The 25714-nt window shown below is 36.4% G+C and overlaps 1 protein-coding gene across 4 annotated transcripts in view; it reads left to right on the top strand.

Annotated features, from left to right (window-relative positions):
- Positions 1–25714, top strand: part of RYR2 (ryanodine receptor 2) — a 434578-nt gene that overhangs the window by 360063 nt on the left and 48801 nt on the right. For 2 of the 4 annotated variants that reach the window (XM_056344321.1, XM_056344322.1), the window contains exons 74-82: positions 1534–1630; positions 5926–6029; positions 6613–6664; positions 6818–6871; positions 8556–8579; positions 17916–18015; positions 18941–19020; positions 21043–21119; positions 24423–24496. In XM_056344321.1, the coding sequence (XP_056200296.1) occupies positions 1534–1630; positions 5926–6029; positions 6613–6664; positions 6818–6871; positions 8556–8579; positions 17916–18015; positions 18941–19020; positions 21043–21119; positions 24423–24496 (662 nt within the window). The remainder of the gene's footprint in view (positions 1–1533; positions 1631–5925; positions 6030–6612; positions 6665–6817; positions 6872–8555; positions 8580–17915; positions 18016–18940; positions 19021–21042; positions 21120–24422; positions 24497–25714) is intronic. The other 2 variants (XM_056344323.1, XM_056344324.1) reach the window with 1 other exon arrangement.

The following is a 25714-nucleotide window of genomic DNA, read 5'->3' on the forward strand; positions in this document are numbered from 1 at the left end:
AAGGAAGAAAAACATGTAAAGCAGTAACTGATAAACTACGTGGAAATGTACTTTTTATATTACTTCAATAGCTGTAATTACTTTCTTCTAATATCTTCTGAAACAGATAATAAAAGGTATTTAAAATTTCTAGTTCTGTCCTCCTGCTGTTATTCCACCTGTTTCTCCTGTATGTTTTCTTTTCCGAAAAGTAGACACCTTTTGTAAGAGATAAATGCAGAAACAGACATATTGGTTCTGTTCCTGTAATATCATCTTGGGAGATAAATTTCCTCCTAAGCCATGGTACAGCTCTGGAAATACAGAGTTACCTTCATTATTAGATGCTAAATGTTCTATATGCAGGAAATAAACATACTATTTGTCTGAAAACTTGTCTGTTTGTTGTGCACTTTTGGAAAGAACATTCTATTAGACAAGAAATATATATGCACATACTCTGGGCATTTAACACCTTTTCCTGTGGCTCTTCTTCCTTTTCTTTCTTGTTCAGTTGAGGACAGGATCTATAGTTAAGCAAGTTTCAGAATCCTGAGGTTCTGCAAGGAATGAACATTCAGAAAAAGTAAAGACATCTTTTTTGGGGGGCAATTTCTAAAAATAATTTCCAGAACACTTGTATCTGATCTTTTCAACATACTGGTGTTCTCAGTTTTTCCCAAAAGTATACGTATTATTGTTACCACAGTTAGTAGGATGAATCTTAAAGTCTGTCCCAGGAAGCACAAGGGGATGAGAATCATATTAGCTTGAAATGAGGCTGCCGTGACAGCTGAAAATAGAACAAAGATATTTCCATCTGTAGCTGTTCTTACATTAACAAGTGGGTCACCTGCACATATCCAGCATTCCTGTATATTGTAATTATTCCTCTTCCTTTTCAGAATATGAAACTGGCAGTTGTTTAAAAAACTTCAGATAATTGATAAAATTTTTAATGGAGAATTTGTTGTAACACAGTCCATGTTGCATTGAATCCTCAAGAAAAAAAAAACCCAAACCAGTAATCATCATTGGCTTGCCCTCTTTTCTTTTCCATCCATTTAATGATCCATTTAATTTCATGGAGTTTGGAAAAAAATGTTTAGGTTTTTTTTATTTTAGATATGCAAGACTAATCCCAAACATTACAAAAATGCAACTATTTGAGCATAATCCAAAGTTACCTATTGCTGTTAACATTTAAATTAAAATAATATGAAAATATTTTATATTAAAATGAAAACTTACTAATGTGCCAAAGTAATTGATTTTATTTTTTACTTACGTTTAAATGTCTTTAAAGTTCTGGGGTTTTATCTGTTCATAAAACTATTACTATGACATTTTAAAATCAGTTTTGCAAGTAAATGGGACACAGTTTTGAATGTAAACTTAATTTTTAAAATAGGCAGGTTTTACCCTAGAAATGTTACTTTCCTTTTAAAGGATGGTTGTAAGGATTGGGACAGTTCTTCAAGCTAAACGAAATTCATGTTGATCAAATCTTCTCTTTAAAAGTTTACAACTTTTGTCTCATATGTCCCTTTTTAGGCACCGAGCCGTCAATCTCTTTCTTCAAGGCTATGATAAGTCTTGGATTGAAACAGAAGAACACTATTTTGAAGACAAACTGATAGAAGACTTAGCAGTATGTCTGGGTGCAAAGGGTTGTGGGAATGTATTATGGATTAACATTTATCTTGTGTAATTGTAATTATAAATCAGTGAGGTACATAGAGTATCACCTAAGCTGTCTCTCCCAAGGGGTGAGCTATAACCAAGTCACTCTGTCAGGTGTTAAAAATTACAAGTGAAGGAGATTCCAGAATCCCCTGAGGCAGCCTGCTTCAGGGCTTCAGTAACCTTTTATAAAGCTTTATAAACTTTTGTCTAAATTGCATGCCAGTTGCTGTCTTTCCCCTCTCTCTTACCTTCTGTCCTGTGGAGAAGGGGAACGGCCTATTCCCTTCTTTCTTTGCAGTTAACCTTTATGATTTGAAGACTTCACAACCCACATTAAAGCCATTTAAGACAAAAGGTTAGAATGTGAAATTAGAGGAATTCTAATCTTAGATTAATCAGTCCCTCAGAAGCAGGCAGGGTCTGCAGCTTCTGTACAGAAGAATCCTCTTGTCAGGGAGGTGAGTATTTTTCCCAGCAGTAAAGTGTTAGAGCCCTGTCTTTAGCCTGGTAAATCCCCAGCGTGATTTTCAGTTAAGCCTTCTGTCCTTATTCCTTACAATTGTCTCTCAGAAAGGTAGTTTTTCTGAGTATTGGGCAAGAACTCATACTAGGAAATGATTCAGTCCCTGGGAGGTCCAACAAAACACAGTCTGAGATCAATCTTTTTATTGTGAGGAGAGCCTGCTCGCTGCGACAGAGAGAGGAAGCTAAGTGGAAAGTTGCTATTAGGAAAAAAAAAAAAAATTGCTTTGCTTTTACTATTTAAGGTTTATGCTTAAAACCAGCAATCCAAGTTGTGAACAGTTTTTAAAATAAGCATCAAAACAGCGGGAGGATGATCAGCAGCAATAAACTCAACGCAAGCAGACTATGCAAGTTCATTTTTACCTGCACACATGCAGAATTTGTTTCTTGTGGCGTCCTTATTCTGTGATCATTGTGAAAAAGCAAGAGACTTCTGCAAATACTTATTTTGTATACAACCTTTTAAACTGATATGCTATCTTCATGCTGGAAATTTTTTAAATAATGCAGATTCATAGCCAAAAATAATTACATTTTAGCAGTTGAGAGCATGTGTGTGTAGGTGTGGAATGTGGAACAACATACCTCTTTTGCTGTATGTGCAGGTGTGTACATATGAAGAAATAACCCAACATGGTCATTTGGCTACACTCTGACATAAAGGGTTGTCTCCTTACCTCCTTTGTGCAACCATATCTTGGCTAAGTTTATGAAGAACTCCTTGCTGGCAGGTAGCTTATATGAAAAACTGTCTTAGAGAAGAGAGAAACAGACTGTTTTGGCTGCTGTATCATCCTTTAGTAAAGGACTACAGGCATTTCCTTGTAATTCCTCAAGCATACGATAAATGTGTCTCCAGTGCTCTCTTAAGGAGAGATATACCGCACCTTTCATTCAAAAGAGCAAACAAAACTCTTATTTTCTTTTTTGTCCTTTAAATAAAATGCTATTACATTCTTGCTGCTTTATAGCACTGTCATGGACGGTGAGAATTTGGAGTTCTACTGTTGAGCTCTGTGGAGCTGTCCCAGACTATAGTGTTGACTTCATGAAAGATGTCGTTGTGATGCTGGTGAAGATTCTCTGTCCCTTTTAGAGAAACTGTACCCTGGTGTAGCAAGGAATTAGAGATTTATTGGATTGTCAAGATGGAATCATAGCCCAGGCTATGGTGGCAGAAGTGGTCTGGATGGGGAGAAAGGAGGAGCCTTGGATTCTCTAGTGTATGCTGGAAGGATAGGCTGAAGTTTCTGAACTATTCACATATTAGGTAGAATCAATTACAATCAAGAGCCCAGAAACTATAGCCGAGTGTTCCTGTCCTTGAACTCTCTGTAGTTGAACTACAATGTATGCTGTGGTACATTCTTCCTCAGTACTGAGAATCCTGAAGTCTCTTTTCTGCTGAGTAAAAATAATTTCAAGGGAGAAATGCAGTAAAAAACGCCTCCTTCCTGACTTGGCGAGATCCAAGCAATTTATAGACCTGTGGTAAGGGCTTTTTCTGGGATGTGGGATATAAGTGCTTGAATCCCCTAAAGCAGAGGACTGGACGAGCAGTTTTGTTCTCTGAATCTTCTGTCCTTGAATCTCTTATAGGAAAATGGCACTGCTTTTTCTGCCTCAGTATATTAAAAGAAAAAGTATACAAAATTCCTCTTTTTAAGGAGCTTAATTCTGCTAATTCTTAAATCTGATTCAAGAGATCAGGTCTCTAAGGGAACTAGATTTTTAATGTTAGATATTTAAATCATATGATATTCAATGCTGTCTTTATTAATAGTAAAAATGCTTCTGCTTTGATTAAATAGGTTAGATGAAAAATCTAACAAGCTTATGTGATAAAATTATTGCTTAGTTTTGTTGGTAGACATTACTGGACATAATTTATAAAAACAGTACGTTTAATGGACATTTAATAATTGGATTATATAAAAAATGTCTTTTAAATCTTGCACATTTAGAAATGGCAACTAAAATTTACCCATCTTGTTTTGTCCTTTTATGTTATGTTCAGTTAAAGCTTTTTATTTTACACTTAAATAACTATAGGGCAAATGTCTCAAAACATGGAAAACTAAAAATACTTCTCAAAAGTTTCAGAAAATCATTTGGTTCATGCTATACTTAATAATAAGTTCTACTTAACTCAGTCATTGGTGAATTTGATCCTCCATTCAATTTCAATTGTCTGAAAAGTAGTAACTTGTATTAAACATTAACATGATCTCTGCCCTTTTGATTCATCGGTTTTGATAACATTAGAGAGGTATTCAGGTTATTAACATTACCAACTATAGAATGCCGCCATTTAATTAAAGAGAAAGGTCAGCATCCTCAATGAGATTGAAATAAAGAGAGAGAGAAGACATCCATAATGGTGAGATATAACTAGAGTTATAGTATGTATTGTTTAGATCTTGTTATTGATACTAAAAGTATTGTCACATATTGCAAAATGTGAAATTAACCTTGTATGGCCATCGTAGACTAGCATGGGAAATAAGCGTTGTGCATGTCAGCTGAAGTGAATTCTCAGCTGCAACCAGTCATGTTTGGTGCAGCTGAGTGGAGAAGGTGGGCTTCACAGGCATATGTGAAGTGTAGTATACAAAGAAATCTATAAGCATTCCCACAGGAATGCATTTGACATTAGTACACACAATTATCTTCTTAATAGGCAAAAAAATCATTTTCCTTATATCTGTCATGTGGCCAACCCTTCCTTATTGCTAACAGATAACATCTGACATTATAGGACATTCTGACTTGTGCAGTCTTATCAATGTATGGAACATTTTTTTTTAATCTGTATTTTAGTGTATACTGCTAGGTGAAAAAAAGGAAAGAGCAGGCATAATTTATGCAACCATTTTCTTTGAGCTACCACATGCTTTGTAGAAAAATATGTCTGGAAGAAGCAATTTTTAAAAAAACTTGATATGCAAAATTTACTTTTTGAAATGTCTTGCGGCAAAAGACAAGACGTCAGAGGAAAGGTTGTGTATAGATTCTTTTCAAAACACTGCTTTGGTGGTTGCTATTGCAGCATTTAGGACTACATTTTTCTTCGAGTGAACTAACAAGAGCTGTAAATCTGAAAGCAAAATAATCACATGAAAAGAACTATTTGTGTGTGTGTATATATATATTATTGAATGATGCATAATATTTTTATCCATTATTGATTCGTCATCTTCTAAAAATTTGCATCCTGCCAGCTTTACTCTTGTTGGTAGATATGGTTCCTTCTCTTTAACTATTGGTGAGCTTCAAGTTTGGATTTCTTCTCCCTCAAAGCCTCTCAGAGTTCCTCAGTGAACACTATACCTGACATAAGACTTGGAATAGAGGATTCTAATTTTTAGATGAAGAAGCTTATTAACTTATATATAAATAAAATACAATAGCAAATGATGGCATCTGGTTACCACTTGTTCTGGGTAACAGCATTAAAAGATTGAAGTTATTTTCAGAGTTTAGGGAAGAGAGTTAATTTTTGTGAGGAGAGGAAATCCAGAGCTCTGCAAATGGTGTCATCGTTGTAAGTCCTCATGGTCATAAACATGGTCAGCATTCAGGCTGTTCAGACTTTGCTAGGAACTTGTTTCCTCCTGGTTCACCAAATTGAAATTACGTATGTGAGTATTTAATGCTTGATAAATTGCACAGAGTAAAACATTTATCACTACAGATAACTGAATATATATATTTAAATATTTTTTTTCCCTAAAGAAACCTGGGGAGGAGCCACCAGAAGAAGATGAAAGCCTTAAAAGAGTCGATCCTTTACATCAACTTATTCTGCTATTCAGTCGAACAGCCTTGACTGAAAAATGGTAGGGATGGTGTGAAAGACCGCAGAGGATATGCAGATTTTGAGATTATTCCTGTATTTGAAGTTATACATGTCTCTGTTCAAGAGAGATTGCATAGGCTAGGCCAAAACATATGCATATGTACATATGGTGAGTCTGAGGTACACTCCAACCTCTCTACCCTGTGGCATGTAAAGAGGTTTTAACATTAGATCTAAGGAGTTTTCGAGAGACAAATAGATGGCCCCATACACTTTTTCACAGTTATGCATGTTGTATTCAGGACTTACTACACCTCTTCTGTCTGTATTCCATATTGGCAGTTATATTCTGAATGTGAAATATAAGTATATTCTAGGTATAGTTGAAAAAATTAACTGTTTTCTTCATTGGAAGGTGTTTATGAATTTCTTCTGTGTTTGTAGCTGGCTTTACTTTTCAGTTTGTATCAGTTAGTAAGTCCTCATTTTCCAAAAAGCCTTTTGTAATTAATTATGAGCTAAATGTAAAGATTTCTAAGGTGCTTAAAAATATTTTGGCGCTGCAATTCTACTGTAAAGGCTCTAATCTTCATCATTTTCCCTTCCCTCTCTCTATTAACCAGCAAAGTGGAAGAAGATTTTCTGTATATGGCTTATGCTGACATTATGGCAAAGGTAACTGTTTTGCCATCTTTGGCATCTTTTCTGTTTTAATAAAAGTAATGAAGGAGATCAAGAGAAATTATATGTAAAGTGATGGAAGGCTTAGCCTCCCCACCCCCACTGCCTCGACTTACCAGCAAATGTTTTCTTTCTGCATGGTATCAGAGCTGCCATGATGAAGAGGATGATGATGGGGAAGAAGAAGTGAAGAGTTTTGAAGTAAGATTATCCTTCTGGTTTGGGGTTTTTTTTTGGTTTTTTTTTTTTTTTTTTTTTTTGTCATGGTAGACATTATTTCATAGCTTCCAACTGATATTTCTGTTTCTTGGTTCATGGCTTACTGCAGCTTATTATGCCAGTGAACTGCATGTCAGAAGCTGGACTGGCAGATTGGAGTCACCAGATTCATAGTAGTAAAACAAAACCATGCATACTATCACAGAAGATTATGGAGAGAGTAATTTAATCGACCTTACATGTTTATCTGATTGACTTTAACTTTTTTGTTGTTGAAGAGAAATATTATGGGTAGTAACTGATTCTGGAAGTATGATCATATCCGGCTATGTCTTCTAAAGTATCATGGCCTCCCTTTCATTCGGTTGGTTAAAATACTGAAATAATACTGCTTTTTGCAGTAATCATTTACATTCAGGACCAGTAATTTATACAGTATTTCTGTGTTCACATATCTATTAGGGCTTCTTAGTAAAAAGGTTAGCTTTTATTCATCAATACTGCCAAGCTTTTTCCTATGTTTAAAATAGGAAATGAGTCTATTGTTGTTGAATATTGAGTTTTTGGTGATAACCACTGTATAAGGAAACACATTTACATGAGTTGATTACAAGAGTAAGAGATTAGTCCTTGTCATGTCTTTGCTCTTGGATCTGTGTCCCTTTTTCCATTAATAAAATGCAGTTTACGAGAGATTTGTTCTGAGTGCAACTGAGGGAATTAGCTTATTAATGTTTTTAATATTTTGAAATATTTAAACATATTATAATTCTGACATTAAAAGTAATCTTATGTCTTTCAAATAAATTAATGCTTATGTTTAATATCTTTACTAAAACACAGAAACATGCTTTTCTTATTCCTTTAATGCGATATTTCTAAATATACTGATTTATTTGATATAAACCCACCTGTGCTGTTTTGATTTTTGAGAAGTGATTTAAAGCATGTTTACTTTTACTCCCATTGTTTTGTGCACATCAGATGTTACTTACATTTTCTACATGATGCTGCATGAGATAGCACTGAATTATTTAAATATGTATTCCCTATTTGGCTGTACACAGAGATCAGAAAGGATACCAATACCATATTCATTTCAGTCACTCAGAAGTTCTAGTCCAGTTGACTTATAACTACCATGCCCTATGTATAAATTTCTGTTTATAAATATCTAAATATAAATCCAAATTCCAGTGGTTTGGTTTTTGGGGTTCCTGCCCCTTCCCCCCCCCCCCCCGGAAATGCAATGTGTGATGTATCATTGACTAAAGAAAGAATATTTTTTTTCTATAAGCTTTTTTTCAATTAACCCATGCATGCTTGTTAGTTATCAAAATTCTTGTGCTCATAAATGTGAAAATTTATAAACAGGAAGTCATTGAGGCGAAGGAGCTTTTATCAGTAAGGGATTTGTTAGTGCTCCCTACCTAAACTATAATGGGTTCTGTGTTCAGCATTCAACTTTATCTTTTGACAGAAGATCCTATTCATTTGTTTCTCATTACTATTTTTTCTGTAGCTATGAAACTTATGTTTGAATAATGTATTAATCTGTTCAAAAGACAATTTTGTGTATATGTATTTGGTCAGTCACCTGCAGAAAAAAAATTTGGACTTCTTTTTCTTATTACTATTTCGCTTCTTGTCCTTGCCCTTCCTTAAGGTGACAGGATCACAACGCAGCAAGGTAAAACAAAAAAAATATGTGTGTATTTGTCTGGGTCTAATTTTGTGATTTTTTTTTAGGCCCAACATCTTGGATAAGGTCAACTAAAGTGTCTTGAAAATGTTTTTGACATTTCAGTTCCAGCATGACTTCTCTACCAAAACCTTCTTGTACACAAACGCTTTTTAAAGACTCCAAGAATTATTTATGCAAAATATGTCATATAAAATTACATTGCCATTTTGGGGAAAACAGTGTGTCATTTGGCTTGTTTGTATTGTTTTTCTGTTCTTGCCTTTTGTGCATCAGTTATCTTCTTTCTGGTTACCATTTAATTTGAATTATTAAAAAGATTTATTTGGCTTTTAAGGGAAAGAAGTTGGACTTCTGTATCTTAGCAGACATGCATTTCTGATACAGTAGTAGAAGTATGTTTCTAATGTTTGTCACAGAGAGACCATCAATTATATTATAGTTTATCTTTGATTCAGGTCCTTTGGAACAGGCTGAGTCCTTACCCTTCATTGTGATAGTATTTGATAGAAACTCCATAGCTACTCCATACCTGAAGTGGTTCCTAGTTGTTCCATGTTTTCTCTAAAAACATAGAGGCAATAGCTCTGAAATTTCACAATGTTATTTTTTTTTATTGACTCAATTTCTTACACAGTTATCTGTGTCTCATCATTAAAGTCTCACCATTTGTTTCTAAAAGGTGGCCCGTGGCTTAAGCACCAGCCTACTTGCCTACTTCACGCAAGTAGAAGTCTCAGTTCCCATTGTTGACTCAGCCTGCTTGCTGATAGTGCTGCAAGGTTGATGTTCTGAGAGGAGGTATGGTGTGTGGGGTAGCTCATTTTTGGTTTTGAGGCGTTAAATATAGTTATTTGTGCCATGGCCAATGGCAGCTAGACTAAGTAGAGATGGCTTCCTTGAGAATGGGAATGCACATATTCAGCTGATGGTCAGATACCAGTTAGCAGCTTCCAAAGTTCATTGCCTATGGCAATATGGGGAACAATTATAACCTTTTCCATTGAAAAGAGCAAAATGATTCTGTTGTTTTGTTTGTTAGCGTTTCTATTAACATTCAGTTCACAAAAGAAAGAGGTTCCCATACAGCTGTGGAAAGAGAAGACGTATTCCAGGATCAGCTTCCCTCTTACTCCTTCAAAAGTTTGCACAGATCTGTTCTTACCTTCATATGGTAAAGTCATTATCCTGGAAGATGAATGCGCTCACACAGACTCACAAAAAGTTGTTTAAAAGGTATTGCAATTGCCACAGACACAAAGTACATATTGCAAAACCCCAAAGGAAGTATATAAGCAATCTAATAGTATAACTTCTTATTTCTTCCATTAATTCATCTATTCAAATACACATGTCTATCACTCTGACTGCTGGGTTACTGTACACTAAATGCTATGTGCTCCATAGAAGATCTTCTGTAGTGTTTCAAAAGGAACCACAACAATAAATAATCCTTGCTTCCTTCATACATGACAGGAAATGGTTGTAAAGATATGAGACCATATGTACCAGCTGTACGTGTGCATTTGTGTGTTCCTGTCTGTCTGTCAATCTGTCTATCTCAAAGTTCAATGTTGAAGGCAGTTCTTTTATTCCATGCTCTGTGTGCATGTGAAAGACTGACCGGTTTGTGTGGGAATAAAACTCTGCTTCTCCCTGAGTTGTTAAAAATGTGTGAAGTTTGAAGTCCTAAATCTCTTCACAGTCAGAGCAACAGAGACCTTTGGGAAGCTTAGAACAGGACAAAAATGAGTGTACTTTATTGGCAATTTTTATGCCCATATTTCATGCAGTGTAGTCTCATTTTTGTACAAACAATCTGTGTTGGGATCACTGTGTGGGCAGTAGGGAGGTCACAGTAGAAACCCACAATAAAGTTGTCTGTGTGTTACTATGTGCCTGTCTGCATCTCCCTGCTAGTATTTGCTTTGAATTATTATGATTATCTTTGCTCCCTGCCCTTTGTCTCTAAGTTAACTTTCTATCATATTGAACAGGCACTCAATTGACTCCCTGTAGAGTTGGTGTCACTGTCCCCCTTGACTCTATGCGATAGGAGATTCTTCCAGATCAAAGTGTTTCACCATCTGAATGCAAATAGGTTTCTGCACTGGATGCACTGACTCTACTGGTTTGCTACATTTTAATGTGCTCTAAATATTTGTAGGATGGGAACTCACAAAAAGGAACCAAAACCTAGCTCATCTGTTAAAAATCCATTGGTTTAAATTGGCTTTTCACAGAAAGAAATGGGGGAGGTAGAACTCCCTATGTCAGTTTTCTTCATCCCTGTTACTTGTAGCAACCTCGTTGACAGACTTTTGTATTCACTGGCTTTTTGTCAAAATGACACATTGTGGTCTCACTTGTCTGAAGCACAGTAAGACTTGCAAGTTTCAGTAGGCACGAATAACGCAAGGTCTTAAGGCTATAGCCCATCTGAGACAGTCACTGTTATCTCTCACTGTCACAAAGCCTGCATAAATGGATTGACCATATACTATGTACTTACAGTAAGTATTTTTGTTAAAGAATCATATGAATTAAGGTCAGACTCCATTACCAATGTATCAGTTCTTAGGAATCAAACATTCCAATTAGTGTGCAAATATGTGTTTCTCATTAGTTTTTCCTACCCATAATGGAATGGATGCAACCTAATATGTGATTTCACTCTCCACAACTACAGCATAAGTTATTTATACGTAGAATCATAGAATAGTTTGGGTAAGAATGGACCTTTAAAGGTCATCTAATCCACCATCCCCCTGCAAAGAGCAGGCACATCTTCAAATAGATCAGGTTGCTCAGAGCCCCATCCAGCCTGGCCTTGGATGTTTCCAGGGATGGGGCATCTATCACCTCTCTGGGCAACCTGCTCCAGTGTTTCATCACCCTTACTGAAAACAATTTCTTCTGTATGTCTAGCCAAAATCTACCCTCTCTTAGTTTGAAGCCATTATCCCTTGTCCTGTCGCAACAGGCCTCGCTAAAAAGTTTGTCCCCGTCTTTCTTATAGGCCCCCTTTAAGTATTGAAAGGCTGCAATAAGGTCTCCCCAGACCCTTCTCTTCTCCAGGCTGAACAACCCCAACTGTCTCAGTTTTTCTTCATAGAAGAGGTGTTCCAGCCCTCTGATCATTTTTGTGGCCCTTCTCTGGACCCGCTCCAACAGGCCCATGCCTTTCCTGTGCTGGGTGCTTCAGAGCTGGACACAATATTCCAGGTGGGGTCTCAGCACAACAGAGTAGAGAAGTAGAATCACCTCCCTTGACCTGCTGGCCACATTTCTTTTGATGCAGCCCATGATACGGTTGGCCTTCTGGGCTGCAAGTGCACACTGTTAGCTCATATCCAGCTTTTCATCCACCAGTACACCAAATGGAAATAGAGTGGTGCTCCACACCACCCTGTTTCCATCAGGTTTTTTTTTTTTTATTCTATGCAATAAAAAGAAAGAAGTCTTTAATCCAGTTAGAGAATTTATGGTGTCCATTATTAGACAGTCAGGCCTTCGCTTCTTATTTGCTCCTACTGGTTTGCAATGTTTTGCTTCCCCACAATCTAGTTTATAATATCAATAACATAGGGTCAGTGCCATTAATACATTCTTTATTATAAGGTCAGCTGTTTCTCAGTTTCTTGCCTATCTGGCAAGGCTGTTTTGGGCAACATGAAAAGCCTTCCATTGACTATTGGAAACATGCACCAGAAGTCTTGTAGAGAATCTCTTTTCTACAAAGTGAGTAATACACCCAGGCTTTTCTCTGGATTTCAGTTAAGTCTATTCATGAAGATCTTTCATTGCATCCACTGGCTGCTTCCCATCTCCTGTGTTTATCTGCATGTCTTCCCCCTACGTTGTTTCTGCTGCTTAGACCAGCATTGGTGTGGTACTTCTCGAGAGCACCCCCAGACATCCACCCGCCCTGCCTTTCCACTCGAACACCAGCTGGCACGCTGTGCTTCGCTGCTGTAGCACAACGGAGCTGGCTAGGTCTGTGTATGTCCAGGTCTTTGGGAGCCCCGGGGTAAAGGAGTGATATATCTGAAGAGCAAATACATTGCAATGATTAAGTGGCCATTCATAGCTTCCAGGTTCTTTGCTTATTTTTAATGTAGTAATTACATAATAATATTAACAAACTTATCCCTGTACATAAGATTTTCTGCTCCGGCTAACTGATTTAATCCCAGTCATAGTGGGATCTTCTAAATGATCCACTACCCTTTTTTTAATCATTCCTGTTGAGAGTTAGACATTGATGTCAGCTATTTCAAATATGTCAGATGTGTCACCCAGCTTTAAACAAGAAAGGGTGACACAGTTTGAAAATCCTGTGTAGTTTTATAGCTATGTACCATTGGAGGGAAAAAAAAAAAAAAAAAAGGAAATTGAGAATACACAGAATTGAAAGTCACCCAATACGGTATTTTTTTCTTTTGGAGACTCCATACTTTATCAGTTCCCATCTATCTGAATAGGAATGGATGTGTTGAATGATCTCATCAGCGTAGTAAGGATGTGGACGCACTGTGTAGGAAACAAAACTAACTTCCCAGAGAGGAAAATATAAATGAATGATGGTATAAACATGACAACATCAGTAAAGATATTGCTGCAAGCTGAAATGGAAACATTTTAACCAAAACAAAACAAAAAGTAAAGGTTTTATTTCAGGATATCTTTATTCCTATGCATTTGTAGCTCAGATTCAATGCTATTTTAAGACAAAGTAGTATTTTCTTTAGTATATGTTTTCTTATTTTATAACTATATATTGTATGAACAACATCTATTTGCAATATGACATGATTTTTTTTTAATAAAGATTGTTCAAATGCTAGGAAATTTGAAATACAGTGTTGATAAAACAATCTTTACTTTGTGCCCATGTGGATTATCATGCTGACTATTTATTTTGAGTAACACAGTTAAGTCATAAAATCTAATGATATGACCTGATAAATTTTTCATCCCAGGTGTTTATTACTGGGGAGAGTCAGCAGAACATCAGTATTTTTTTCTCTGAATATTGGTGTGAATATGAGAAATAATTTTGATGAATAATTGCTATAATTCTTGTGTCTTTTCAGCTGTTATATTATGAAGCTTTTTGCTGTCTTGTCTGAAATCTGTTAAAAATTCATTAATAAGTTGGTTTGTTCCTTTTCAAGTCTCTTTTTTTCCCAGATACTTTTAAGATCAATGTTACTTCCTTTCCTCCCATCTAACTATATTGCAAAATACTTATACTAATACCAAAAAAGCTGAATGTTGCTTACCATTCATCCAATCAAATCAAACAACTTTTTTTCATGGATGTTTTTCCTAGCTACATTTTATTTTTGTTATTTGTTTAGCGCCAACAGTGATAAGGATGAATGCAGGGAGTATTTTCACATTTTATGAAGTCATTAAGATAGGTAAAAACATACTTTTACTTAATAATATCTAATAAGTCCCCTACTATAGGAAGGCTACCAGTATTCTAAAGTCTTGTAAAGATTTATTACATTCAAAATAAATAGCTGTAGTTTTGAGGAAATAAAAAAAATTGCTAATAGACTGCCACTGGCTGCATATATCCAAGAATGTGTTAGTTAATTTATGAACCTATTTGTCATTTTTAGTGATGATACTTAGACACTACTTTCAAGTGTTTTCAAAAGTTTTTAGTTGTACTATGGAAGTAATAGTAAATGATAGAAGACTTACAGATGCCTGGTGTTGAGACCGGTCAGTATTCCTAAACTATGGAAGAGGACATAGAACAAGAAAGCACAGCAGGTGGCAGAGAAATAGCTTTAGAATAGCCATTCATTTATTATGAAATTAACTTTTGATATTAGTTGTATTGCAGTAATTTTATGTTAGCAGTTTAGTAGTCTTTACATTTCCTGGTTTTGTTATTTTTGTATTTTGCCATCTGTACTTTAAAAAAATTCTTCTGTTGTATGATAATTTCAGTAATGAAAGGATTCAATGTATAAAGGATACTTCAACTCAGTGAGCTATAAAAATGGCAGCTAGTTAAAAATTATTTTCAACCAGAAAAAAATCTTTTGGGGTAGTATGAGTGTGAAATTGCAGGGATTAAACTATTTCTTCAAGTAATATGGAAAGCATGTTTGATAACATAAACTCCTCTAACACTCTTCAAATCCTACATATTTAATTTTCAGGAGTTATTATGCAGTATGTTTTCATTTCGTGCATACTCTTTTTAGAGCTGATGAAGTCCAAAAGGAGTGATTTAGGAAAAAATAACATTTATTTATAGAGTTTAAAACAGCATGTATTGATCCTAAAGGCTTGATATATATGAAGATATATGTTTTAAAGTATATATAAAGATTCTATTTGAGTACTTGATGTTATTTTTTAATAACACAGCTTGTACTCATGCATGCTTGACACTGAAATTAAGAGATGTTTTGTCAGTGTAAGATGTATCTAATAATATTTGTTCTCTGAACTAATCAGAGGTCTTGAAAAGTATAAAACATGAAGACAATTCAAAGGAAAAGCATTAATCTTAGGATAGTTGAGTGTGAAAGTAATTTCTTCCCTATCCATCTTTATATTTATTCTAGTTACTCTTTATGTTAGCATTTCATATTAAGAAAAAAAGCAATGACAAAGCCCACTGTAGAAGTAGGATCATATACCTGCACTCCATGGCTGCAGGCTGCAAAGCTGCAAGCAGCAAACAAACCTCTCCATATGGATTAGTTCCAAGGGAAAGTCCAAGAATCATTCTTTGAATCTCTGCATTCAAGGAGTATGGTGAAAGTTTCCTTGGTTTGGTAGGCTGCTGGAGAAAGTCTATAATGTGAGAATACAGGTACATACATTTCTAAGTGGTCAGCTTTTTCCCATATAAATGGAAGACACCCAAGATAAAACAGACTTGGGTTTGAGTTTTTAGGTTTTGGTTGTTTTGTTTTGTTTTGTTTTTCTTTATTTCTAGTGAATTACTTTAAATGTCTCATTTAGTATGAAGTATTTTTTGCTATTGTTGTGATGGTTTTGTGAATAACAGAAAATTCAAGCTACTGGCTAATTATTTTGGTCGGGTTTTTGACATCAAATGGCAAGCACAATAAAGTGCAGAAAACGGTGCTGGTAGACAGATAAGAGTGTTAGCAGTAAGCACATATTAGAGAAATGGAAGTACGGGGAATGGCCAGCAGCTCTATTAACTTAGTAGACTTTGTATGCAATGGGTGGCCCACTTCATATCAGCCCTGCCATCACACATATATATTTATATATATGTATTAACATTCCATGAAGAAAGCAACAGTGAAAAAGCATTGTCAAGCTGAAGAAGGAACCATGATCTTTGGGGGTTATCATCAAAGGAATGGTTGCTTTTAGAAGAAATGTTTGTAGTGGCTTTTTTTATCGTTTTGGTTTTGTGGTGGTGGTGGTGTTTTTTCTTCTTCTTCTTTGTTTGCTTTATTACTAGTTACCTAGACAGCTTGATTTCCATGGAAAATGCCACTCTTCTCACTTAAAGCTGTTTGGCAATGCCTATTTCTACTGTTCTTCTATAGTGCCATTGCACGAAGTGTGCGTACCCATTCTTTCAGTCTGTAGATTATGCAGATGCATCCTCACTATAAGCGTTCTTATAAAGTTACCCCCAAAATATTGTATAATGAAAGTAGTGTAGCTGATGTTAGGCTTGTGAACAAAAGTGAATAATAAATCTTGTGATGGAATAAAAACGAAAGATTGTTGGGTCTAAAAGTAAAAGTAACTAGAAATAGGAAACAGTTTTTTAAAAAAGAAACACTGATAAATTTTCAGTGGCATCTGAAGCAAATGAAAATATTTTATTGTAGCTATACTGACCCTGTATGTCATGATTTTCTGGCGATTTGTGTGTGTGGTGTGTGCGTGCGTGTGCGTGTGCGTGTATGTTTCTGTTTTGTTTTTGTTGAACTCCCAGGAAGAGGTTTAAACATGAAGGCAAAACTTTCAAACCTTAGCATGGCTAAATATGAAGCAAAGCTGCCATTCTTTTTTTTTTTTCCTTTTTGTGCCTCCATCTAGATCTGTCACATAATTTAAAGAAAAAAGAAAGATACAATTTAACCACAGGAGAGCTAATAGTGTGAAAAAAAAAAAACAACCCTGATGAATTTTGTTTCCGCAGCACGATATTATCAAAGATTTAAGAAACAAATTTGCCAGCCTCGGCGAGAACTCTCTGGTAACAGCATAAATGTCTGTGTTGGTTTGCTTTTGAGTTAAAGGTTTCTTTTTCATTCATTTGAACATATTTATCTTTTTTACCTCTTCTTTTTTAATTTATTATTCATACCCTCTATTTAGCAAGCCTTCATTTTTTAAACCTCTTCCATCTTCCAATGTCTTTTTTCCGTAACTTGGATGGAAAGTTTATGGCAGCAAAGCTGTCATTCTGGCTACTTCTGCTGCAGCTGTTCCTGCTTTTAGGTCATACATGTTTTGGGCGTTGTGTTTTTGGACATGATACCAACTGATTGTGTCATGTTCCTTTTGAGTAAGCTTTTTACCACGCCATCCGATGGGCTCACTGTCATAGGGCTCTATGCAACTTCCATTTTGCAACTTATACTGCTTAGTCATCCTCAATTCTCCAGCAAACTTCGATTAACTTGGTGAAAGTTCAAACTCATCTGGAATTAACTGTGCCTTTATGTTTGCTCTTTATGTTCTTCTTTATGTTTTCAGTAGTAGTTTAAATTATAAAGAACAAACTTCACCATTGCTCAAGCAACGCCATGCAGTATTGTTTGTTGCCGCTAGAGAATGCAAAATATAAAAGCACAGTGTATTCTATCGAATATTCTGTTGGCAGGGTGGGCTATCTATATCATAATATAATATGTTTTGAAAAAAAATCTGAGATGCTTCTGTTACTCTGGTATTCAGCAACAACTTGCAACTCAAGAGCCGCATACTGAGCAGTATGAAGTTATGGTCACACTATAGAAGATTATTAAGAGTATGAACTGTTGCACAAAAACACGGCACAAAAGTGCAAGTTTGATATATGCAGTATATATATAATGAACATGGGCTTTGAACTAACCTAATGATTTACAATTGAGACGACTTTTTTCAGATAAACTGCTAAAAGCATATTAAAGAAAAATACCAAGGGGAGACTATTATTTGAACATGCTAAATATCTGTTCAGTAGCATTGTATGTATTAAAATGTCCATGATGTTGCCATAGAGCCCATATACTAAGAGAAAACCAAAAACCTTTGGAGAACTGATAGTAATTGAAGTCCTCATCTTAAATGACTGGAATTTTTATTCAGGAAAAAGAAATGGAAAAGCAAAAACTCCTTTATCAGCAAGCCAGACTTCATGACCGGGGTGCTGCTGAGATGGTTCTACAGACTATCAGTGCTAGTAAAGGTAATGTTTTTTTGTGTAGATTACATATTAAACCTTATTTCTAATGATCTTTGAAATTATTATATTTCTTATTGGAGCTGTGTTATGTTTGGCACTTAAGTTTGGTTTCAAAAATTATTATAATGAATAAATCTCATGAGGTTATTGTTGTTGCTATATTATAATAATTCGTTGTTTATTATTATTATTATTATTATTATTATTTTATTATTATTATTATTTCGAGAGAAAGTGTGCAAAAGTTCATAGCTTTAGCAGTATGCAATGACAAAAAGAACTCCAAATTCTGGGATGTGTAGAGTTCTGAAGTAGGTGTAGGCTTTGGTCCTTTCCCCCCACCACACTCCCCAAATACTAACTTTACCGGTGTATTTTCACAAGTGTAAAAGATGCTTTTGTCCCATAGACACCATCTTACTTCTTAAGTTTTGATGCTTTCGTTGTCTGTTCTGTGATTTGTTTCTACAGCAGTGATATTTTAAAAAATCCTGTTTACAAATTTCATTTACTGTAACTAAAAGCTTTGTATCACTGTCATTTTCTGAAGAGATGGGAGAATATTTAGACTGGCATGCAGAGTGGACACACTGTTAAACTTGAAAGCTAGCTTAAAGTAGTGCACCCAGCCTTAAGTCAACTGGTGGATGCTTTAGCAAGTGAAGCATGATTTCTGTTCATTGAGCTGAGTTATTCCTGTCATATCTTGCTTCTACTGTGTGCTGTGTATACATTACACTGTGTCTGTAGGCGCTCGGGAAGGTATTAAGTCACACTAGAGATCATGAAAGAAAAATACATCTGTTTTACAAGAGAAACAAGAAAGGCTCTCCTCATCAATTACAATTTCAGTAATTATATGGTTAAGTTAATAGAACATTCTTATTTTTAGATATGATCTAAATGTATATTTTAAAATAATTTTAAGGTGAGATGGGGCCAATGGTTGCAGCTACCCTAAAGCTAGGGATTGCCATCTTAAATGGAGGAAATTCTACGGTTCAACAGGTAAGGTACTAATTTATTTTCACCCATTCTAGTCAGTATAGATCTTTATACCATGATTGTTATTATTGTAGTAGTGCATTAAGTAATGTAACTATTTCTCAGATGCTGCTTATCCTCTTAATCTTGTTCCCAGAAGAAAACAGTGCACCAAAGTACCTTGTTTACTAGTTATATATTTCTTATTCATATAAGCTCATCTACAGAACACAAGGCTAAAAGAAATTTGTTTGGCACTTCAGCTGGAAGGGGGAAATTTTATGTTAAGTAATTAACTTCTAGGGGAATTCTGTGGGAGGGAAGGATTTCTTGGGAGACTGCCGTTGTTGTGTAGCCAGTAGAGGGAAATTGTTAACCCCGGTCTTCAAGTGTTACACAACTTCAGAAGTCCTTATCTTATGCCATGGAGAGTGTTGGTGATAAAAGCAGAGAACTCAAACTTGATTCACTAATCTATAGTAAGATAATGTGGTGAGCAGTGGACATGTTAACAGTATTCTGCACTGTTGAAGTGACATGGGGAGTGCCTCCATCTAGGTCTGCAGCATGTTTCAGGGTTCTGTACTAGTTGAAGGTTCCCAAGTCCAGAGGGCTTCATACCTGCCATTACTGCATTGCTGTAGGACAGTTTGAAGGATACAGACAGTTGGGAATGGTTAAGGTCCCAGGTTAAAAAACCACTGAAGCAGCTGAATGCAGCAAAAATAATGGTCTTTTCAGGGGCTATAATTACTAGGAATTGACCAGAAAGGCCAAAAAATGTGCATAAAAGTATCTGCTTAAACCATTGCTTGTTCTTTGTTATGTCATGAGATTAAATTACTTGGGGAAAGCATGACACTTGTACATAGTTATTTGATCTGAATTTCTAATGCTGCAATCTGGATTTTTTAAAATGGTTTGATAAAGCCTTAACTAATCAGAATGCTGGAAACAGTTATTGGTGTGGTTAAAATAATACTTGCACTACTAGTCTAAATTACATACTTACAAAAGCATCAGTAATACAGCTAGAATTGCAATTTTTTCAGTTGCGTCATTTCTACATTTTTTCTCTGGTGTTATGCTCACCTTTTCGATTTTCCTTTAGGTCCTAAGATCAACTCTTCTGTCTTCCTTGGGAAGAATGGTATGGGTGGGGGGAGAGGTACAGAAGTGGTTTTGAAAAGTCATCATCGTCCTCTGGAGTTCTTTGCTTTGATTAGTTTGGTGTTGGTGATGGGGTTGTTCTATTTCTGTGATCTTGGTTGACTTGGGGTTATGTGGTTCTGTTTTGATAACACTGTCTGCTTATGTGCTTTCATTTTGGAGGTTACTTATTACCCATTTTTCCTATTTTTGTTATTTGCAAAAAGAGTTTTAGCTCATTCACAATGTGAATTCTTGTAGCATTCCTACTAAAATACATCTTTGACCACTGTGATTTTTATTCACAACCGGGACCTCTGGTATCATCCTATACCTTCAGTCAACAACACAGTGCATTCTAGAACGAGAGTTCACTCCACTGGATGACTTCTTGTCATCTCAGTCTGTGATCAGACAGATATTACACATTACAATAAAGCTAAAAGAAATTTTAAAAATTCTTACATGACTACTAACACACTGTTGAAGCTAAAATAATCTAAACCAAATGGAGGTTATGACATGCCCAGTCCAGTGCTGAAATGGTAGTGTCAGTACAAATTTGTGGCCTTGTAATTGCACGACTGTGTTTACATTAAACACTAAATTCTCCTGGCTGTATTGACTTTAGTTGCTATCTTTATTTTCCCATGTTTTAGCAAGGAATATCCAAAATGGATCATTTTCTTTTCTGTAAAGGACATAAGCATTAAATATTCTTTTTATTTTACATATCTGGATTTTTTTCTGCACAGCTCTCTTACCTTGTTTGTAAATATTAGAAGTATTTCAAAATACCAGCATTACTAGTAATCTAGAATCTGTGTAGTATTAAGTTAACTATATTAACACATAGTATAAATATTAATTCTCTGCATAAATTATTTGTGTTTACAGAAAATGCTTGACTACCTCAAAGATAAAAAGGATGTGGGATTCTTTCAGAGCCTTGCTGGTCTTATGCAGTCCTGTAGGTAAGAAAATATCTACTCTCAAAATGTATTATTTTACATTTAGGTTTTATTCCAGGGGATTTAGAGTTTTGGAAAGGTCATATACATAATTTCTGCAAACCGCACCTGGGGACTGTAATGTACTAGATTTGGGGTGAAGGACAAGGTGGTGCTCAGCGTATGAAAATATTCATATGATATGGATCTACCTTTGTAAAAGAGTTCTTTTCACAAAATGGCCTTTGTGTCTATTTGAGATATGTCAGAAAACAACTCTAGAGTTAGGAGCATTCTTCAGGGGCAGTTTCTTAAATCTGGAAGTATCCTGTAATCCTGCAGAGACCAGGTTAATGATCAATGTTAAGTAATCATAATGATTTTGGAGAAACCCAACTGTATTAGAAATATTAATAGGACCTTTTTAGAAGGCAGAAAAAGGAATGAAATATTTTGTTTTAAGAAACTGTGAAGGTACTATGACTTTTTTGTCCATTCATGCTTCCTTATATTTATATTGATTTTCTACATAAAAATACATTTCAATGTTTTGTATATTATTCCTAAGAATATAATATTCCTAAGAATAATCTATATCAATAAATAATGCATTAATGAACGTGAAACATAGGACTGAAGGGCATTCCTGGATCTAGCAGTTCAGTCTTCGGTTATGTCAAGTGTACCATGTTATATTCTTTTTCCTTAACACTTCCTTTGGCCAAGTTTCATTTTGCAATCAGTGAGGTTTCTTGCCAGCAGAACTGCTGCTGTAGTTCATCTAGATTCATCTGACTTTCATGAACATTCTTGCTTATGAACAAAAGTTATCCATGGCTAGTGGACACACTAAGCCATGAGAGGCAGAACTCTGCAGATTCACAAATGGAGATATGTAAGAGTGTATATATGTTCCTTAAATCTGGTTAGTTGGATACATATTCCCCTTTGGCAGCCTCAGTTTTTCAGAATGTGGACCGAGGGGAACACTGAGTGGAACTAATAATGACATAGTTTCTTAATGGACCTTGCTGCTTGGATGGATGAATCACATGGGTGAACAAGGAGCTCCTGGACAAAATCAAACACAAGAAGGAAGCCTACAGGGGGTGGAAGCGAGGACAGATAGCCTCGGAGGAATACAGAGAAATTACCTAAACAGCCAGGGATTAGGTTAGGAAAGCTGGTAGAATTAAATCTGGCCAGGGACGTCAAAGGCAACAAGAAAAGCCTCTATACGTACGTCAGTGATAGAAGGAAGACTAGGGAAAATGTGTGGGCCCTCTCTAGAGGGAAATGGCAGACCTGGTTATGCAGGAGAAGGCTGAGGTACTCAATGATGTTTTTGTCGCAGTCTTTCCTGGCAAGTGCTCCAGCCACACTGCACAAGTTGCAGAAGATGAAGGCAGGGGCTGGGAGAATGAATAACCACCCACTGTAGGAGAAGATCACGTTCAAGAACATCTAAGGAACCTGAAGGTGCACAAGTCCATGGGACCTGATGAGATGCATCTGCAGGTCCTAAGGGAACTGGCAGGTAAAGTGGTTAAGCTACTGTCTATCATATTTGAGAAGTTGTTTCAGTCTGGTGAAGTACCCACTGACTGGAAAAGTAGAAATGTAACCCTCATTTTTAAAAAGGACAATAAAGAAGACCCAGGAAACTACAGCCTGATCAGTCTCACCTCTGTGTCCAACAAGATCATGGAGCAGATCCTCCTGGAAACTATGCTAAGGCACATGGAAAATAAGGAGGTGACTGATGACAGCCAACGTGCCTTCACTAAGAGCAAATCATGCCTGAACAAATGTGGTAGCCTTCTACTACAGGGTTGCAGCATTGGCGGAGAGGGAAGAGCAACTGACATCATCTACCAGGGCTTGTGCAAAGCATTTGGTGCTGTACCACACAACATTCTTGTCTCTAAACTAGAGAGATGTGGATTTGATGGATGGATGACTCGGTGGATAGGGAATTAGCTGGATGGTTGCACTCAGAGAGTTGTGGTCAAAAGTTTGATGTCCAAGTAGAGACCAGTGACAAGTGGCATTCCTCAGGGGTTTGTACTGGGACAAGCACAATTCAACATCTTTGTCAGTGATATGGACAATGGAATGACACACTGGAGGGAAGAGATGCCATCCAGGTAGACCTTAACAGGCTTGAGAGGTCGGTCCATGTGAAACGCATGAAGTTCAACAAGGTCAAGGGCAAGGTCCAGCATGTGGGTCAGTGCAATCCTAAGCACAAATACAGCTGGGCAGAGCATGGATTGAGAGCAGCCCTGGGGAGAAAGACTTGGGGGTGTTGGTGGATGAGAAGCTCAACATGGCCTGGCAATGTGCGCTTGCAGCCCAGAAAGCCACATATCCTGGGCTGCATCAAAAAAATATGGCCAGCAGGTTGAAGGAGGTGATTCTCCCCCTCTACTGCGGTCTCATAATAACCTAGCTGGACTGCTGTGTTTATCTCTGGAGCCCCCAACATAAGAAGGACGTGGACCTGTTGGAGTGGGTTCAAAAGAGGGCCACAAAGATGGTCAGAGGACTGGAGCACCTCTCCTCTGAAGTCAGGTTTAGAGAGTTGTGGTTTTTCAGCCTGGAGAAGGGAAGGCTCTGGGGAGTCCTTATAGCAGCCTGCCAGTACTTAAAGGGGGGCTACAAGAAAGCTGGAGAAGGGACTTTTCACAAGGACATGTGGTGCTTAGACAAGGGATAATGGCTTTAAGCTGAATGATGTTAAGTTTAGATTAGATGTTACAAAGAAATTCTTTACTGTGAGGGTGGTGAGGCACTGGAAGAGGTTGCCCAGCAAAGCTGTGGATGCCCCATCCCTGGCAGTGTCCAAGGCCAGGCTGGACGGGGCTTTGAGCAACCTGGTCTAGTGGAAGGTGTCCCTGCCCGTGGCAGGGGGGGGTGGAGCTAGAATATCCTTTGCCTTTGACGTCCTTGGCCAGATTTAATTCCAACCCAACCATTCTATGATTCCGTGGTTCTATGAACTGGGCTATAATATAAAGGTTGTCAATAATATGGCTTCTTTGTAACCTCTAAAATGAGTGTATATCGCAAACACATCCTCTTTTTTTGGTCTATTATAAAGAACTAAATTCTATTGTCATTTGCAGGGCAGAAGCAGGTTAAGCCTGTAAAGCTGAGTTTCGTGATCTTGTAGCAGACATATATTAAGCCACTGAAATATATCTTCCTGACACTAGTATGCTTATATACTTTAATGAAATCACAGATCCTTCTCTGTCTTTCACAGAATGAAATATTGCATATATTTAATTAATTACAGGACAAATGTCATTTTTCTTATTGCAGTGTTCTTGACCTAAATGCATTTGAACGTCAGAACAAAGCAGAAGGCCTTGGCATGGTGACTGAAGAGGGATCAGGTACTATTGATTTAACAGAAATGATCCATGAACTTTTCTCTTTTACATTTTGCAGAAGCAAGCTGAATTTGAAAGAACCTTGTAAATATATATCTAGAAGCTGAAGCTAAAATATGATTCCTAAGAGTGGTTTGTGTTTAATTGGCCTACCTAAGCCCATGCTTGTCGATAGTAAATCACTAGCATGTGTGGAGTTTCAGAACTGCCTCAGAGGACTCTTAGCCGTTGTTATGAAGAAGTGAAGGCATTACATATAAAATTTAAAAGAGATTTTTGTCTAGTTACAAACAGCAGTGTTTATGCATGTAAAATATTTCAGAAGTCCCTACTTAGTTTCAGCATAAAAAGAAATCAAGAGTTCCCACCTGATTTCTTAAACAGTTTTGGCTGTTTGAATGGAAAACAGACAATGTAGTTAAGCTGTAAGTCAAATAGAAGAGGTCAAGGAAACTGTATCTACTATTTGGAAAAAAATTCTACTGGGAAAGCCTTTTCTTTGAAATAATTATTTTCTGTTTGTCTTTGGGGACATATTTCAAAATTTTTGTTTTACTTTTGACTTTGAACGAATTTGGCTTTCTACCCTCTGTGTTGTCAGTTCACTGTCAATTTCTTTCTTCTGTCTGACAGTAAGTTCTATTACTGCCTTACCGTGATTGTCTGGAAACGTTAGGTTCATTCTCATGTGACTTAATAGAGCTACCAAAGCACATTTTCTCCCCTTACCCTCAGTATTTTTTACAGTGCATTTTTATGTTTAAATCCTACAGTGATCTAATCTTTTAACATGTTTTTATCTTAAAAACAAGGTAAAAAAGCTTGACTGTGTAATCATTGTTGCATTTGGGGGTTCATGATTCATACCTGTAGTACTACATCTCTCTTTTATGTGGCATATTTCTTGAATATTCAACTGCTTGTCTCAAATCAAAATAATGAACTATTAAAATTCACTTCAAGGCCAATCATAAATGCTGCTTTTCCGAAAGTGCTCCCTCTTGTCTAAATTGTAGATCAAATCCTGCTAGACTTACATGACTAAACAAAATAAAGTGAACCCATGTGGATAAAATTTGGTCACAAGATTGTGGATTGAGCACTGATGCTGCAGCTATCTGGCATATAATGTTTTGGCCATTACTTTCATGTTTTACTGAAGATTATTCTGCACAATGTTTTACTCCTTTGGACAAAATTTCTACTACTAAATAATGAAAT

The sequence above is a fragment of the Falco biarmicus genome, chromosome 6 (assembly GCF_023638135.1).
Source record: "Falco biarmicus isolate bFalBia1 chromosome 6, bFalBia1.pri, whole genome shotgun sequence".
Taxonomy (NCBI): domain Eukaryota; kingdom Metazoa; phylum Chordata; class Aves; order Falconiformes; family Falconidae; genus Falco; species Falco biarmicus.